Here is a 15038-nt window from a genome sequence, read left to right as displayed (position 1 = left end):
TTTTGCTTTTGTTGCCCAGGCTGGAGTGTAATGGCACCATCTCGGCTCACCACAACTTCTGCCTCCTGGGTTCAAGCAAGTCTCCTGCCTCAGCCTCCCAAGTAACTGGGATTACAGGCATGCGCCACCATGCCCGGCTAATATTGTAGTTTTAGTAGAGACAGGATTTCTCCAGTTGGTCAGACTGATCACGAACAAATGAACTTTTTAAATTGGTTGCCTTATTAAATAGCTAGGAAAATAGTGGAAAGACAGTCTCTGTAAGTAGGTAAGTAAGTAAATATTGGGAAGCCAGAAACCTAAGTAGTTTTTCAAAAGTCCTTTGTTTGTGGAGTCAAGATTACTCATGTTGGAAACCAGTTAGTCATTCAGGAAAACAGGGAAGTTCCCAGATTCCTTATACTGGAAAAGTTTGCTTGCTTGCTTATTAATTAGCAGCAATGAAATGAGAATCGATTCAGATAAAATAGCCAAATAGTATATTTGTATGACAGCAGTCAGCTCTGTATTCCAAGGGCTGATACCCTAGCAATGAAACACTGTTAAAAGAAGGTGATTAGAGCGGCCGGGCGCGGTGGCTCAAGCCTGTAATCCCAGCACTTTGGGAGGCCAAGACGGGCGGATCACGAGGTCAGGAGATCGAGACCATCCTGGCTAACACGGTGAAACCCCGTCTCTACTAAGAAATACAAAAAACTAGCCGGGCGAGGTGGCGGGCGCCTGTAGTCCCAGCTACCTGGGAGGCTGAGGCCGGAGAATGGCGTGAACCCGGGAGGCGGAGCTTGCAGTGAGCTGAGATCCGGCCACTGCACTCCAGCCTGGGCTACAGAGTGAGACTCCGTCTCAAAAAAAAAAAAAAAAAAAAAAAGAAGGTGATTAGGACCAGGATATATGTCCAGTAGCAGGGCAAATTGAGATTCGTGTCTCATGGCAATTTGTAAACAGCTTTTCCGCTAAAGCAGATGAGTTTGAAGTGCTTCAGAGACTTGGGCTTGAGTAGAGAGGTTGTGGGGAGATTACGTTTAAAAATCAATTGTGCTGGTCTTCCTCTTACAGAAAGCAGAAAATGGAGATTTAAATTGGATAATACCAGACCGATTTATTGCCTTCTGTGGACCTCATTCAAGAGCCAGACTTGAAAGTGGTATGTGAAATTATGGCATCAATCTCATTTTGTTATTGAAAGTATCTGTCCTGTATTTTCTTTTGAAAGAGTTACACCAAGCTTGACCAAGGGTTAATTATTTAAGCATACTTGGTCATTTCAGTACATCATTCTGACTGGATTTTAACTTTCTTTTTGTTTTGTTTTTTACAGTTATAATCAATTTGGTATTTAATTCCCAGTCCAGATACTGTGTCCACTCAATTACACGTGAAACTATTAGCCATTATTTTCTTTATGTGTTTTACAAGATCTGGTGCATTTCTTTATGTAGGTTACCACCAACATTCTCCCGAGACTTATATTCAATATTTTAAGAATCACAGCGTTACTACCATTGTTCGTCTGAATAAAAGAATGTATGATGCCAAACGCTTTACGGATGCTGGCTTCGATCACCATGATCTTTTCTTTGCGGATGGCAGCACCCCTACTGATGCCATTGTCAAAGAATTCCTGGATATCTGTGAAAATGCTGAGGGTGCCATTGCAGTACATTGTAAAGGTACGTTTCCAGGGGTGGTTAAATAATAGTATACGGTATGAGTATATGAATATGTAGAAACAGACCTTATTCATTTAGTTTATGTGTCAGAACACGAAACTGCCTTTATTTTTAGAATGCCATTAAACCTTTGATTTCATATGAAAAGTATAGTAACTTATTTTCATAAGTAATTCTACAAAGACATCACATTGAAATGCATTTATTTATTCATCAAATATTTATTGGGTGCATACTATATAGTTAAGTTCTAGGATACATCAATGACTAGCGTAAACTGTAAGAGCCTGTCTTTATGGAAACTATTCTTAACAAGTTGCTCTGTTTTCAGCAATTATAACAGTGCCTGGCACTTAATAGATATTTTTTGAAGAAATTAAAGACTATACAATAATACATGGTGTGAAGGTAGTGGGATTTATTTAACTTTCTTTGTTAGTTAATTAAGAAACAAGGAGTATAGTTTTGTTAAAAAAAATCCAATATTGGATAAAAAGCTCAGCAAGCCTTGGGGAAAGGGGGAGACTGATCTCCAGAGTTACTGCTGTATTTGTAGTTTAAAATATAATGACAAAACATCACATTTCAGTTTTTATTGAAAAATCATAAGGTATACAAAGAAACAGGGAAGTATAGCCTATACAAAGGGAAGAAATACATCCAGGCTGGGCACGGTGGCTCACGCCTATAATCCCAACACTTTGGGAGGCCAAGGTGGGTGGATCGCCTGAGGTCAGGAGTTTGAGACCAGCCTGACCAACATGGTGAAACCCCATCTCTACTAAAAATACAAAGAAATTAGCTGGATGTGGTGATGGATACCTGTAAGCCCAGCTAATCGGGAGGATGAGGCACAAAAATCACTTCAACCCAGAAGGCAGAGGTTGCAGTGATCCGAGATTGTGCTGCTGCACTCTAGGCTGGGCGATAGACAGAACAAAAAAAAGAAGAAGAAATAAATCCACAGAAGCTGTCCCTGAGAAAGATCAGATTGTGGACTTAGTAGGCAAAAATTTTTAAATAACCATCTTAAAGATCAAGAGTTAAAAGAAAATGTGGGAAAAGTCAAAGAAACGATCTATGAACAAAATGTTAATAACCAGTTATAAAAAGAACACCAAAAAGAAATTCTGGAAATGAAATGTACTATAACTGAGATGAAAAATTCACTGGAGGGATTCAGAAGCATATTTGAGCAGGCAGAAGAATCAGTGAGTGTGAAGCTAGAACCATTAAAAAAACTAGCAAGTCTGAGGAACAGGAGGAATAAAGAGCGTAAGATAAATGAACAGAATCTAAGGGACCTCTGAGACATACCCAAGTAGACCAAGATACAGATTGTGGGAGTTCCAGAAGGAGAAGAGAAATAAAGGAGCAGACAGATGATTCGACTGAAAACTCCCCAAATGTGATATATGCAAGAATATCCAAGAAACTCAACACACTCCAAGCAGGATAAACTCAGAGGCCCACGTGAACATGCATTATAATCGCGCTGTAACGACAGAGACACTCTTGAAAGCAGCAGGAGAGAAGTGACCTGCCACATACAGGGGATACATCCACTGAGATTGTCAGCAGATCTCTCATCAGGAACATCGGAGGCTAGAAGGCAGTGGGTTGATATATTCAAAATGCATAAGTGGGGGGAAAACCTGTTAAGAATTCTACATCTGGCAAAACTCCTTCAAAAATAGTGGAGAAATTAAGACAGTGCCCAGGCAATCAATTTGCCTTTCTGATAAAGGCAAATACATGAACCATTATAAAAGCTAGTATTATCGTAACAAGGTAATTTGTAAAATATTATTACTGTGACTTGTAATTATTGTAACTTGCAAAAAACAAATAGAAAATCTGAATAAACCCCTAACTAGTAAGGAGATTAAATAATCAAAAACCTCCTGAGAAAGCAAAACCTTGGACATAATAACATCACCAGTAAATTCTACCAAACACTTAAGCGAGAGTTTTTCATCCCTAGATCTGACCTGCAAGAAATACTAAAGGGAGTCTTATAGGTTGAGATGAAAGCACACTAGACAGTAACGCACAGCCATTGGAGAAAAGGAAGTAAAGATTTCTGATAAAGGCAAATACAGGGACCACTATAAAAGCTAGTATTATTGTAACAAGATAATTTGTAAAATATTATTACTGTAACTTGTAATTATTGTAACTTGCAAATATATGTAAATTATTGTAATTTGTAAAATAATTTGTAGTTTGCAAGTAGCATAATTGTATATTATTGTATACAAAAATTGCAAGTACTATATTACTGTAATTTGTAAAACAGAGAGTAGAAAACCAGTAGAGAAAATCAACAAAACCAAGGGTTGGTTCTTTAAGAAGAATAACAAAAATGATAAAACTTTAGCTAGAATGATGAAGTATAAAAGGAAGAAGACTCAAATTACTAAAATTAGAAAGGAAAATGGCATTACTACTGATACTGTGGAAATAAAACTGATCAGTACTGTAAAAATGATCAGTATTTTAGGACAACAAATTGGATAATCTGCATGAAATGGACAAATTCCTAGAAAAACAAAATACCAGAGCTAAATCATAAAGAGAAAATCTGAACAGATCTCTAACTAGTAAGGAGATTAAGTATTCCAAAACCTCCTGAGAAAGCAAAGCCCTGGACATGATAGCATCACCAGTAAATTCTACCAAACACTTTAAAACCAGTCCCTCTCAAACTCTTCCAAAAATGTGGGGAAAAAAGAACACTTTCTAACTCAATAAGGCCAGCATTACCCTGATACCCAAAACAGAAAGACACTGCAAGATAACTATAGGCCAGTATCCCTTATGAACATCGATGCAAAAAACCTTGAACAAAATACTAGCCAATGGAATTCAGCAGCATATTTAAAAGGATTGTGTACCATGACCAAGTAGGATTTATCCCCTGATTACAAGAGTGGTTCAACATATGAAAATCAATCAGTGTAATATACTACGTTAAGGACAAAAACCACATGATCATCTCAATGCACAAAAAGCATCTGACAAAAGTCAATACCCCTTTGTGATAAAAACACGGTACAAACTAGGTATAGAAGGAGATTACCTCAACGTAAGAACCATATGTGAAAAGCCCAGACTAACATCATACTCAATGGTGAAAGACTGAAAGCTTTTCCTCTAAGCTCATGAAGAAGACAAGGATGCTTGGTTTTGTGGCATCTGTTTAATACAGTAATGGAAGTTCTAGCCAAAGCAAGTAAGAAAAAAAAAAAATCGAAATTGGACAGAGGGAAGTAAAATTATCTGTTTGCAGATGAGATTACTTATATGTATTATAGAAAACCCTGGGCCAGGTGCAGTGGCTCATGGCTGTAATCCTAGCACTTTGGGAGGCCAAGGCTGGTGGATTGCCTGAGCTCAGGAGTTCGAGACCAGCCTGGACAACATGGTGAAACCCCGCCTCCACTAAAATACAAAAAAAAAAAAAAAAAAGCTGGGCGAGGTGCATGTGCCTGTAGTCCCAGCTACTTTGGAGGCTAAGGCAGGGGAATTGCTTGAATCTGGGAGATGGAGGTTGCAGTAAGCCAAGATCGTGCCACTGCACTCCAGCCTGGGGGACAGAGCAAGACTCTGTCTCCAAAGAAAAAAGGAAAAGAAAACCCTCAAGATTACACACACACACACCCCACCAAGCCCCTGCTAGAACTAATAAATGAGTTCAGCAAAGAAGTGGCAGCATATAAAATCAACAGGCAAAAATCCCTTGTTTCTAAGCCCTGACAATAAAAATCTAAAAAAGAAACTAAGAGTACAGTTTCATTTGTAATAGCATCAAGAAGAATCAAATATTGGGGAATTAACCAAGGACATGAAAGATTTGTTTAAAACATTTTTGAGAAAAATTAAAGAATATATAATTAAATGTAATAACATCACATTTGTCCACTGGGTGACTTAATATTGTTAACATGTCAGTATTGCCCAAAGAGATAGATTCAATGCAAGCCTGTCAAAATTCCAACATTGCTTGCAAAAATAGAAAAATGATTCTGAAATTCATTTGGGAATCTCAAGGGATGCCAAATGGCCAAAACAATCTTGAAAAGGAATAAAAAGGTTGGAGGACTCACTTCCTGGTTTCAAAACTTCATCATACAGGTTGGGCATGGTAGCTTAACACCTGTAATCCCAGTACTTGGGGAGGCTGAGGCAGAAGGATTACTTGAGCCCAGGAGTTTAAGACCACCCTGGACAACATGGCAAAACCCCATCTCTACTAAAAAATACAAAAATTAACTGGGTATGGTGGTGTGTACCCCGTAGTCCCAGCTACTTGGGAAGCTGAGATGGGAGGATCCCTTGAACCTGGGAGGTTGAGGCTGCAGTGAGCCATGATTGTGCGGTTGCACTCCAGCCTGGGCGACATAGTGAGACCCTGTCTCAAAAAAAAAAAAAAAAAAAAGCTTGGTGCAAAGCTACATCAATCAAGATTGTGTGGTACTGCCATAAAGACAGATATAAAGACCAGTGAGATAGAATAGAGAGCTCAGAAATAAATCCTTGTGTATATGGTCAAATGACATTCAAGAAGGATACAGACACCACTCAATGGAGAAAGGACAGTCTTTTCAACAAATGGTGCCGGGAAAACCTGATATCCACATGTAAAAAATAATACCATATACAAAAATTAACTCAAAGTGGATCAAGGACCTAAATATAGGACCTAAAACTATAAAAGTCTTAGAAGAAAAAGAGGGTGAAAACTTCATGATATTAGATTTGGCAGTAATATGACACCAAAGGCACTGACAATAAAAGAACAGACAAATTGGGCTATATAAAATTTTAAAACTTTTGTGCACCAAAGTGTACTATCAGCAGAGTAACAAGGTAACCCATGGATTGGGAGAAAATATTTGCAAATCACACCTGATGAGGGATTAACATCCAGAAGATACAGAGAAAACTCCTAAAAACTGCAACAAAACCCAGTTCATAAATGGGAAAAGGACTTGAATACACATTTCTCCAAAGATATAAGACCAGTAAGCACATGCAAAATTCTTAGCATTTTTGACTTGTAGGGAAAGTCAAATCACAACCACAATGAGATACCACTTTATACCCATTGGGATGGCTGTGATCTAAAAGAACAAAAACATCACCACCAGAAAATTACAAGTGTTAGTGAGGATATGAAGAAATTAGAAGCCTTGTGTACTGCTAGTGGGAATATAAAACAATACAGCTGCTATGGAAAATGGTGTGGCAGTTCCTGAAAAAATTAATGTCATTCAGCATAGGTGGTTATATGCCCAGAAACAATTGACAGCAGGGATATGAACAGCTATTTTTACACCCATGTTTATAACAGCATTCTTCTTCTTCTTCTTCCTTCTTCCTTCTTCCTTCTTCCTTCTTCCTTCTTCCTTCTACCTTCTTCCTCCTTCCTCCTTCCTCCTTCCTCCTTCCTTCCTTCTTCCTTCTTCTTCCTTCTTCCTTCTTTCTTCTTTCTTCTTCTTTTCTTCCTTCTTCCTTCTTCCTCTTCCTCTTCTCCTCCTCCTCTTCCTCTTCCTCTTCCTCTTCTTCTTCTTTCCTTCTTCTTCCTTTTTTTTTTGAGATGGATTTTCACTCTTATTTCCCAGGCTGGAGTGCAATAGTGCAGTCTCGGCTCACTGCAGCCTCCGCCCCCTGGGTTCAAGTGATTCTCCTGCCTCAGCCTCCACAGTAGCTGGGATGACAGGCACGCACCACCACATCCAACTAGTTTTTGTATTTTTAGTAGAGACAGGGGGGATTACAGGTGTGAGCCACCGCACCCAGCCAGCAGCATTACTCTTAATAGCCAAAAGGTGGAAGCAATCCAGGTTTCCATCAGAGGAAGGCTAAAGAAAATGTGCTATATTGGCTGGGCGCGGTGGCTCAAGCCTGTAATCCCAGCACTTTGGGAGGCCGAGACGGGCGGATCACTAGGTCAGGAGTTCAAGACCATCCTGGCTAACGCAGTGAAACCCTGTCTCTACTAAAAAAAAAATACAAAAACTAGCCGGGCGTGGTGGCGGGCGCCTGTAGTCCCAACTACTCGGGAGGCTGAGGCAGGAGAATGGCATAAACCCGGGAGGCGGAGCTTGCAGTGAGCTGAGATCCGGCCACTGCACTCCAGCCTGGGCGACAGAGCGAGACTCCGTCTCAAAAAAAAAAAAGAAAATGTTCTATATCATACAGCAGAATATTTTGCATCCTTAGAAATGAAGAAAATTCTGACACATGTACTGCAACATGGCCAAACCTTAAAGATAATAGGCCAACTTAGGTCTGCTAGTCAGAAAAGGGCAGATACTGTATGAATCCACTTGTATGTGATACTCGGGGTAAGAGAAAGTAGAATGGTGGTTGCCAGGGCCTGAGGGGAGGCAGGGATTGGTAGTTATTGTTTAATGGGTCCAGAGTTTCCGTTTTGCAAGATGAAATATGTTCTGAATACGGATGGTGGTAATGTTTGTACAACAATGTGAATGCACTTAATGCTACTGAACTGGACACATAAAAAGTGGTTAAATTGATAGTCAGAAACTGACAGTAAGGAAATGTAAGTTTCTGAATTAACTGATACAGGATTTAAAATAACTGTCTTAAACATGTTCAGTGAGCTAAAAGAGAATTCAGACAACTAAATGAAATCAGGAAAATGATACATGAAGAAAAATGGTAAATTTTATGTTATGTATATTTTACTCCAATTTTTAAACATAATTAAAACAAAATCCAGCATTGCTTATTTCATTTTTTAATTATAAAAAGCAGTTGAAGTTATTCTTCACCAGGGTCCTTTCGCATCCCAACCCCATCACACACCCGACATTTGACAATATGCGGAGACCTTTTTTGAGGGTTGGGTACTACTGGCATCTGGTAGGTAGAGATCAGGGATGCTGCTAAACATCCTACAGTGTATAGGACAGCCCCTCACTATAAATAATTGTCCAGCCTCAAATGTCAGTACTGCTGAGGTTGAGATACCCTGAAATACAATGATGACCAATTAAAAGCCTAGAGAGGCTCTTGTATGATTGCATCTTTGTTTAGGGAGGAAAAATGATAACAGTATGAAAATTGAGCTGTACAGTGAAAATTTAGAGTCATTAAGAGGTGTATTAGTCTGCTGGGGCATATCACTGGCTGGGTGGCTTAAACACCAGAAGTTAATTCTCTCACAGTTCTGGGGGCTAGAAGTCCAAGGTCAAGGCACTGGCAGGGATGTTTTCTGGGAAGGCCTCTCTCCTCGGCTTGCAGATGGCTGTTGTCTCTGAGTCTTCTCATGGTTTGTCCTCTGTTTGCACTTAACTCCTGCTGTCTGTTTCTTTTTCTTTCTTTCTTTTTTTTTTTTTTTTTGAGACAGAGTCTCACTCTGTTGCCCAGGCTGGAGTGCAGTGGTGCAATCTCGGCTCACGGCAAGCTCTGCCTCCTGGGTTCATGCCTTTCTCCTGCCTCAGCCTCCCGAGTAACTGGGACTACAGGCTCCCACCACCACACCCGGCTAATTTTAGTAGAGACCGGCTTTCACTGTGTTAGCCAGGATGGTCTCAATCTCCGGACCTCATGATCCGCCCTCCTTGGCCTCCCAAAGTGCTGGGATTACAGGCTCGAGCCACCGTGCCTGGCTCATCTCTTTCTTTTCTTAGGAGTACCCCAGTCCTATTGGATTAGGGCCCCACTCTGTGACCTTATTTACTTCCATAAAGGCCTTATCTCCAAATAGTTGTACTGGGAGTTAGAACAACATACGGATTAAGATTAGGGGAGACACAATTCACTTCATTATATTCTGCCCTCTGACCCCCCTCAAATTTATGTCCCTTCACTTCAAAAATACATTCACCCCCATCTCAACAGCTCTGAACATCTCAACTCATTCTGGCATCAACTCCAAGTTCAGAGTCTCATCTAAATAGCATTCAACTCAAGTATAGGGGAGACTTGAGGTATGATCCATCCTGAGACGTAATTCCTCCCAGCTGTGATGGTAATTCCTCCCAGCTGTGATGGTAATTCCTCCCAGCTGTGATGGTAATTCCTCCCAGCTGTGATGGTATAGGCACTGGATAGATATTCCCATTCCAAAAGGGAGAAACCAGAAGAAAGTGCTTCTAGACAAGTCCAAAACCTAGCCAGGCAAATCCCATTATATCTTAAGCCTAGAGGATCATCCTCTTTGGCTCCACGCTGTGCCCTCCACGCCCTCTTCACCCTCTAGGGTGGTGGCTTTGCCCCTGAGGGCTGTGGTCAGAGGCAGCTGGGTTCGCTGTAACTATCAGAGGTGGCCCTACCCTGTGAAATCAAGGAGTAGACAGGCTTGCCCTGAGCTTATATACTCTGTGTCTTGGTGGCAGTGGCAGCACTCGGGGTCTCTAAATTGCGCTTGGGATCATCCTTCCTTTTCTTGAAGAACAAAGAATGTTTGCATCCAGGTAGCTCTGCTTTCAGAAGTCCAAAAGCCTTACTTTGTTTTATTCCATGTCCATCCCCTTTACTGCAAGTTGCCAGTGTCTCTACTGGTATAATCCCATCTCTCTTCCTGGCTTCTGCTGAGAGGGCTGATGAAGTCCTGGGAATCTCTTTAGAGGGGAATGTTCAGCCACACCCTTGATTTTTCTCTCTGTAACACTCTTATTTTTTGCAATATGGATAGCCTGAGAATTTTCTGACTCTAGTTCCTGATTCCCTGTTGCTTAACAATTTCTTCTTTAATTTGTCTTTTTCCTTTTGCATTTTACTGTAACCAGTTAAGGAGAAATCAGGTTGTATCTTCAACACTTTCCTTATAAATCTCCTCTGCTAAATATCCAAGGTTGTCACCCACAAAGCCACTTCTCCATTTCTATTTAGTTGTTACAGTGACACCCACCTCATAATCCAAATCTGTTTTATTTAGGGTTCTCCAGAAAAACAAAGCCAGTAGGATTTTTTTTTATATGTAGGAGATTTATTAAAAGGAATTGGCTTATGCAAGTATAGATTCTGGTGAGTCCAAAATATGCAGTGTGGGCCAGCAGCCTGGAAACACAGGAGAGCTGATGGGACAGATGAAAGCCAAAGGCAGTCTCTTGCTCAGGAAAGTCAGTGTTTTTGTTCTGCCCAGGTTTTCAGGTGATTGGATGGGGCCCATCCACATTATGGAGGGAACTGTGCTTACTGAAAGCTCACCAACTTAAATGTTAATCTCCAAAGATTCATTCCGGATTGACACATAAAATTAACCATCACTGGAGGTAATAATAGTGTAGATAAGACAGGCCAGCACCAATAGAGGTTTAAAAAAATCTGAGTGAAGGCCGGGCGCGGTGGCTCAAGCCTGTAATCCCAGCACTTTGGGAGGCCGAGACGGGCGGATCACGAGGTCAGGAGATCGAGACCATCCTGGCTAATACGGTGAAACCCCGTCTCTACTAAAAAAACAAAAAACTAGCCGGGCGAGGTGGCGGGCGCCTGTGGTCCCAGCTACTCGGGAGGCTGAGGCAGGAGAATGGCGGGAACCCGGGAGGCGGAGCTTGCAGTGAGCTGAGGTCCGGCCATTGCACTCCAGCCCGGGTGGCAGAGCGAGACTCCGTCTCAAAAAAAAAAAAAAAAAAAAAAAAAAATCTGAGTGAAAATATAACAAACTAGAAAATATAATTGGATGTGGGAGTAAGTGCAAAATTGCAAGCCTTTGTTTTTTCAAAGATGGTGGTACCATTTTTCTAAAATGCCCAGGGCAGAAGACACTGCACTTACTAGAATGATTGCTTAGAAAGTGATTCTCCACCTCGGCTACACATAGAATCATCTGGAAGATTTTAGGAATCTCTTTGTCCAAGCTATGCTGCACACCAGTTAAATCTAAATTCTGGGCGTAAAGCCAGGCGTGGTGGCTCAAGCCTATAATCCCAGCATTTTAGGAGGCCGAGGTGGGCGGATCACCCGAGGTGAGGTGAGTTTGAGACCAGCCTGGCCAACATGGTGAAACCGTGTCTCTACTGAAAATACAGACATTAGCCAGGTGTGGTGGCACACGCCTGTAATCCTAGCTACTTGGGAGGTTGAGGTAGAGGAATTGCTTGAGCCTGGGAGGTGAAGGTTGCAGTGAGCCGAGATCACATCATTTCTCTCCAGCCTGCTGGGCGACAGAGCGAGACTCCATCTCAAAAATAAATAATTAAATGAAACTAATAATAAATACATTCTGGGCATGAGACCAGGCATCAGTATTTAAAAACCTCCCTAGGTGATTCCAGAGTGTAGCCAGCCTTGAGAACTGCTGTTGAGAGAAGCAGAGTCATGAGAAGCCTTTTACAAAAATTCTACCTGCCCGACAAAATCCTGGAGCACATGAGCCCAAGTTTCATTTCTGTGCTGCTTTCTTTTCCTAGCTGGCCTTGGTCGCACGGGCACTCTGATAGCATGCTACATCATGAAGCATTACAGGATGACAGCAGCCGAGACCATTGCGTGGGTCAGGATCTGCAGACCTGGCTCGGTGATTGGGCCTCAGCAGCAGTTTTTGGTGATGTAAGTAGTAGCGTACGTCTATAGTTCCAAGGGAACAAGTGGGGTTGGAATCTGATGGGGACTGGAATTTCCCTTAGTTTCCAGTAACAACGGATAGTCTGGTAGGAAGAAGTTGTTCATGTGTCTTTCTGGAAAGCTCTATTTTGATGATATTTAAATGCTCTAGGAAGCAAACAAGCCTCTGGCTGGAAGGGGACTATTTTCGTCGGAAGTTAAAGGGGCAGGAGAATGGACAACACAGAGCAGCCTTCTCCAAACTTCTCTCTGGCGTTGATGACATTTCCATAAATGGGGTCGAGAATCAAGACCAGCAAGAACCCGAACCGGTAATGAAGCTGTTTCTGTTGAGATGTTGTTACTGCTTTAACTGCTGTTGAAACCTTGTCAGGGCATGGAGAAATCTGTAGGTAAAATAATAAAGCAGTTCTTGGATGATTGTCAGTTTTTTATATTTATAACCCTCTCTAGGCACTTTTTACCCAAAATAGTGGAAACGAGGTTGTGCGTCCATAAAACTATAACTCGGCAGGTGCATAAAAGGTTGTGAAGTGAGCTCTTTAGCCAGATCTACCCGTGCCCCTCACCCCTTTTTGCCATTTCACAACAGCCGATTTAGAAAGGCAATCAGTCTCAAATGGAGAGCTTTTAGCAAATCAAGGGCTTAGGGGGCAGCAGTACCACATTAAGTGGTAGTAAGTACACTGTGAGATTTTAAAAAGAATGTTTTCAAACGTGAAAGCCCATTAACCGTCTTCACTGTTGATACGTTCTATAATGAGTGCTGGGCTGTCTCTGAAAGTCGACTTTGGCTGTCTTAAAATGTGATCTGTAGCTTGATTGTGAAAGGGAAAAATATTTTAGAGTTTGCAGAAACGTGGACTGTCTGTGTTTATGTGGATAAATTGCTGCTCTGCTTTACTGCATTAATAAGTGCAATTTAAACCATTAGCTCAGTGCTTTTTTTACTTACACAGTACAGTGACGACGACGAAATCCATGGAGTGACACAAGGTGATAGACTTCGGGCCCTGAAAAGCAGAAGACAATCAAAAACAAACGCTATTCCTCTCACGTGAGTCTGGGTTCCTTTGTTGTGGTTGATGTTTCTTTATTTTGTGTGTGGGGTCCTTGGTGAGGGTTTTTCCTGTACATTTTTCTCCATAGTTGCAAGCCCATGATGCCACTTTGAAATGTTTGCCTATGTTATTTAAAACCTAGGGGTGCTGGCCTTGGAATCTCTCAGCTGGCCCTTGTTTACCTTGGTCCTCATGAGCCTTTATGGGTGGGAAGGCGACATCAGGGATACTTTTTCTCCATGAATAATCAGCACGGGGCACCCTCCAGAGCTCAACAGCAGATGGAAAGCCCAGGATGCCAAACCTGTCCATAGTTATAAACTGGTCTATTTCTTTACATTCGCCACGTAGCAGATCATTTGTTTTGATCAGCGTGACATGACGGCTTAATGACATTACGTTGTTTTTGGGGCAACAGTGAACTGGTCTAAACTATATTTTGGGTTTTTTGTTTGTTTCTTTGGGGAATGATTTTCTAATTATAGAGGAAGATTTAGCCTGAGAATAGTAAGTGTTGCAGTTACTGAGTGTATGTGTGTCCGTGTGTACATTCTCGTGAACGTGTGTTAGTTGGGATGGAACCTGATGGAGCGTCCAAGATTATTAGAAGAATACGCAGAAGCAAACTGCCTGAGCGTGCTCTTTTTTATAGGCTGCTCTTCAGTAGATGGTCCCACCTGTTTGCCACTGGATTTCTTCCTTCTAGTTACTTCTTTTTTCAGTGTGGGGCACCAGATTTCCAACCTTCTTTTTTGGGGGAAGGGAGTGTGATGGACATAGATCATTTATTCAGTAAGCATCTTATAATATGGTAAGGAAGTATGATATAATAAACCATTTGTATTGGCAGAGAACAGGTTTTCTTTATAACTGAAGGTAATTCCTCACTAGTATCTCGTCATAAAAATCCTGAAGTAGAATCACATGTAAGGCATGTGTCATTGTGGGCTGCTCCTCTGGGAGGTTCTTCAAAGACCCAATGCAAAGAGTTGAGTTTTGCAGTATGCAGTGTTATGTGATGTAGGGCATCCATTGTGATGACAGGCATTTATGAAGATTTCTTTTGCAGCTTAGTGGTACTGTAGTCAATTAGACTGCTTTAAAAATGGTGCCTTTGGCCAGGCATGGTGGTTCACACCTGTAATCCCAGCACTATGGGAGACCAAGGTGGGCGAGTCACCTGAGATCAGGAGGTCAAGACCAGCCTGGGCAACATGGTGATAGCCTGTCTCTACAAAAATACAAAAATTAGCCGGGCATGATGGTGGGTGCCTATAATCCCAGCTACTCGGGAGGCTGAGGCAGGAGGATCGCTTGAATCTGGGAGGCAGAGATTGCAGTGAGCTGAGATTGCGCCATTGCAGTCCAGCCTGGGCGACAGAGTGAGAACAAACCGAAAAACAAACAAAGAAAATGTTGCCTTTTGGCCGGGCGCGGTGGCTCAAGCCTGTAATCCCAGCACTTTGGGAGGCCGAGACGGGCGGATCACGAGGTCAGGAGATCAAGACCATCCTGGCTAACACGGTGAAACCCCATCTCTACTAAAAAAATACAAAAAAAAAAACTAGCCGGGCGAGGTGGCGGGCGCCTGTAGTCCCAGCTACTCGGGAGGCTGAGGCAGGAGAATGGCGTAAACCCGGGAGGCGGAGCTTGCAGTGAGCTGAGATCTGGCCACTGCACTCCAGCCTGGGCGACAGAGCCAGACTCCCTCTCAAAAAAAAAAAAAAAAAAAAAGAAAATGTTGCCTTTTGTATAATTTATTTAA

General features: G+C 41.8%; 1 protein-coding gene across 30 annotated transcripts in view; it reads left to right on the top strand.

Moving 5' to 3' along the window:
- Positions 1 to 15038, top strand: part of LOC105498918 (cell division cycle 14B) — a 142859-nt gene that overhangs the window by 85714 nt on the left and 42107 nt on the right. For all 30 annotated transcript variants that reach the window (XR_011612287.1, XR_011612286.1, XR_011612283.1 and 27 more), the window contains 5 exons: positions 1057 to 1144; positions 1440 to 1670; positions 12059 to 12197; positions 12364 to 12523; positions 13172 to 13269. Coding sequence is in view for 22 of the 30 variants with exons in the window: in XM_071077464.1 (XP_070933565.1) it covers positions 1057 to 1144; positions 1440 to 1670; positions 12059 to 12197; positions 12364 to 12523; positions 13172 to 13269 (716 nt within the window). In the remaining 8 variants the exon portion in view is untranslated. The remainder of the gene's footprint in view (positions 1 to 1056; positions 1145 to 1439; positions 1671 to 12058; positions 12198 to 12363; positions 12524 to 13171; positions 13270 to 15038) is intronic.

The sequence above is a fragment of the Macaca nemestrina genome, chromosome 14, assembly GCF_043159975.1.
Source record: "Macaca nemestrina isolate mMacNem1 chromosome 14, mMacNem.hap1, whole genome shotgun sequence".
Classification (NCBI taxonomy): Eukaryota; Metazoa; Chordata; class Mammalia; order Primates; family Cercopithecidae; genus Macaca; species Macaca nemestrina.
Note: the sequence above shows the minus strand (reverse complement) of the source record. Positions and strands in the feature narration are given on the sequence as shown.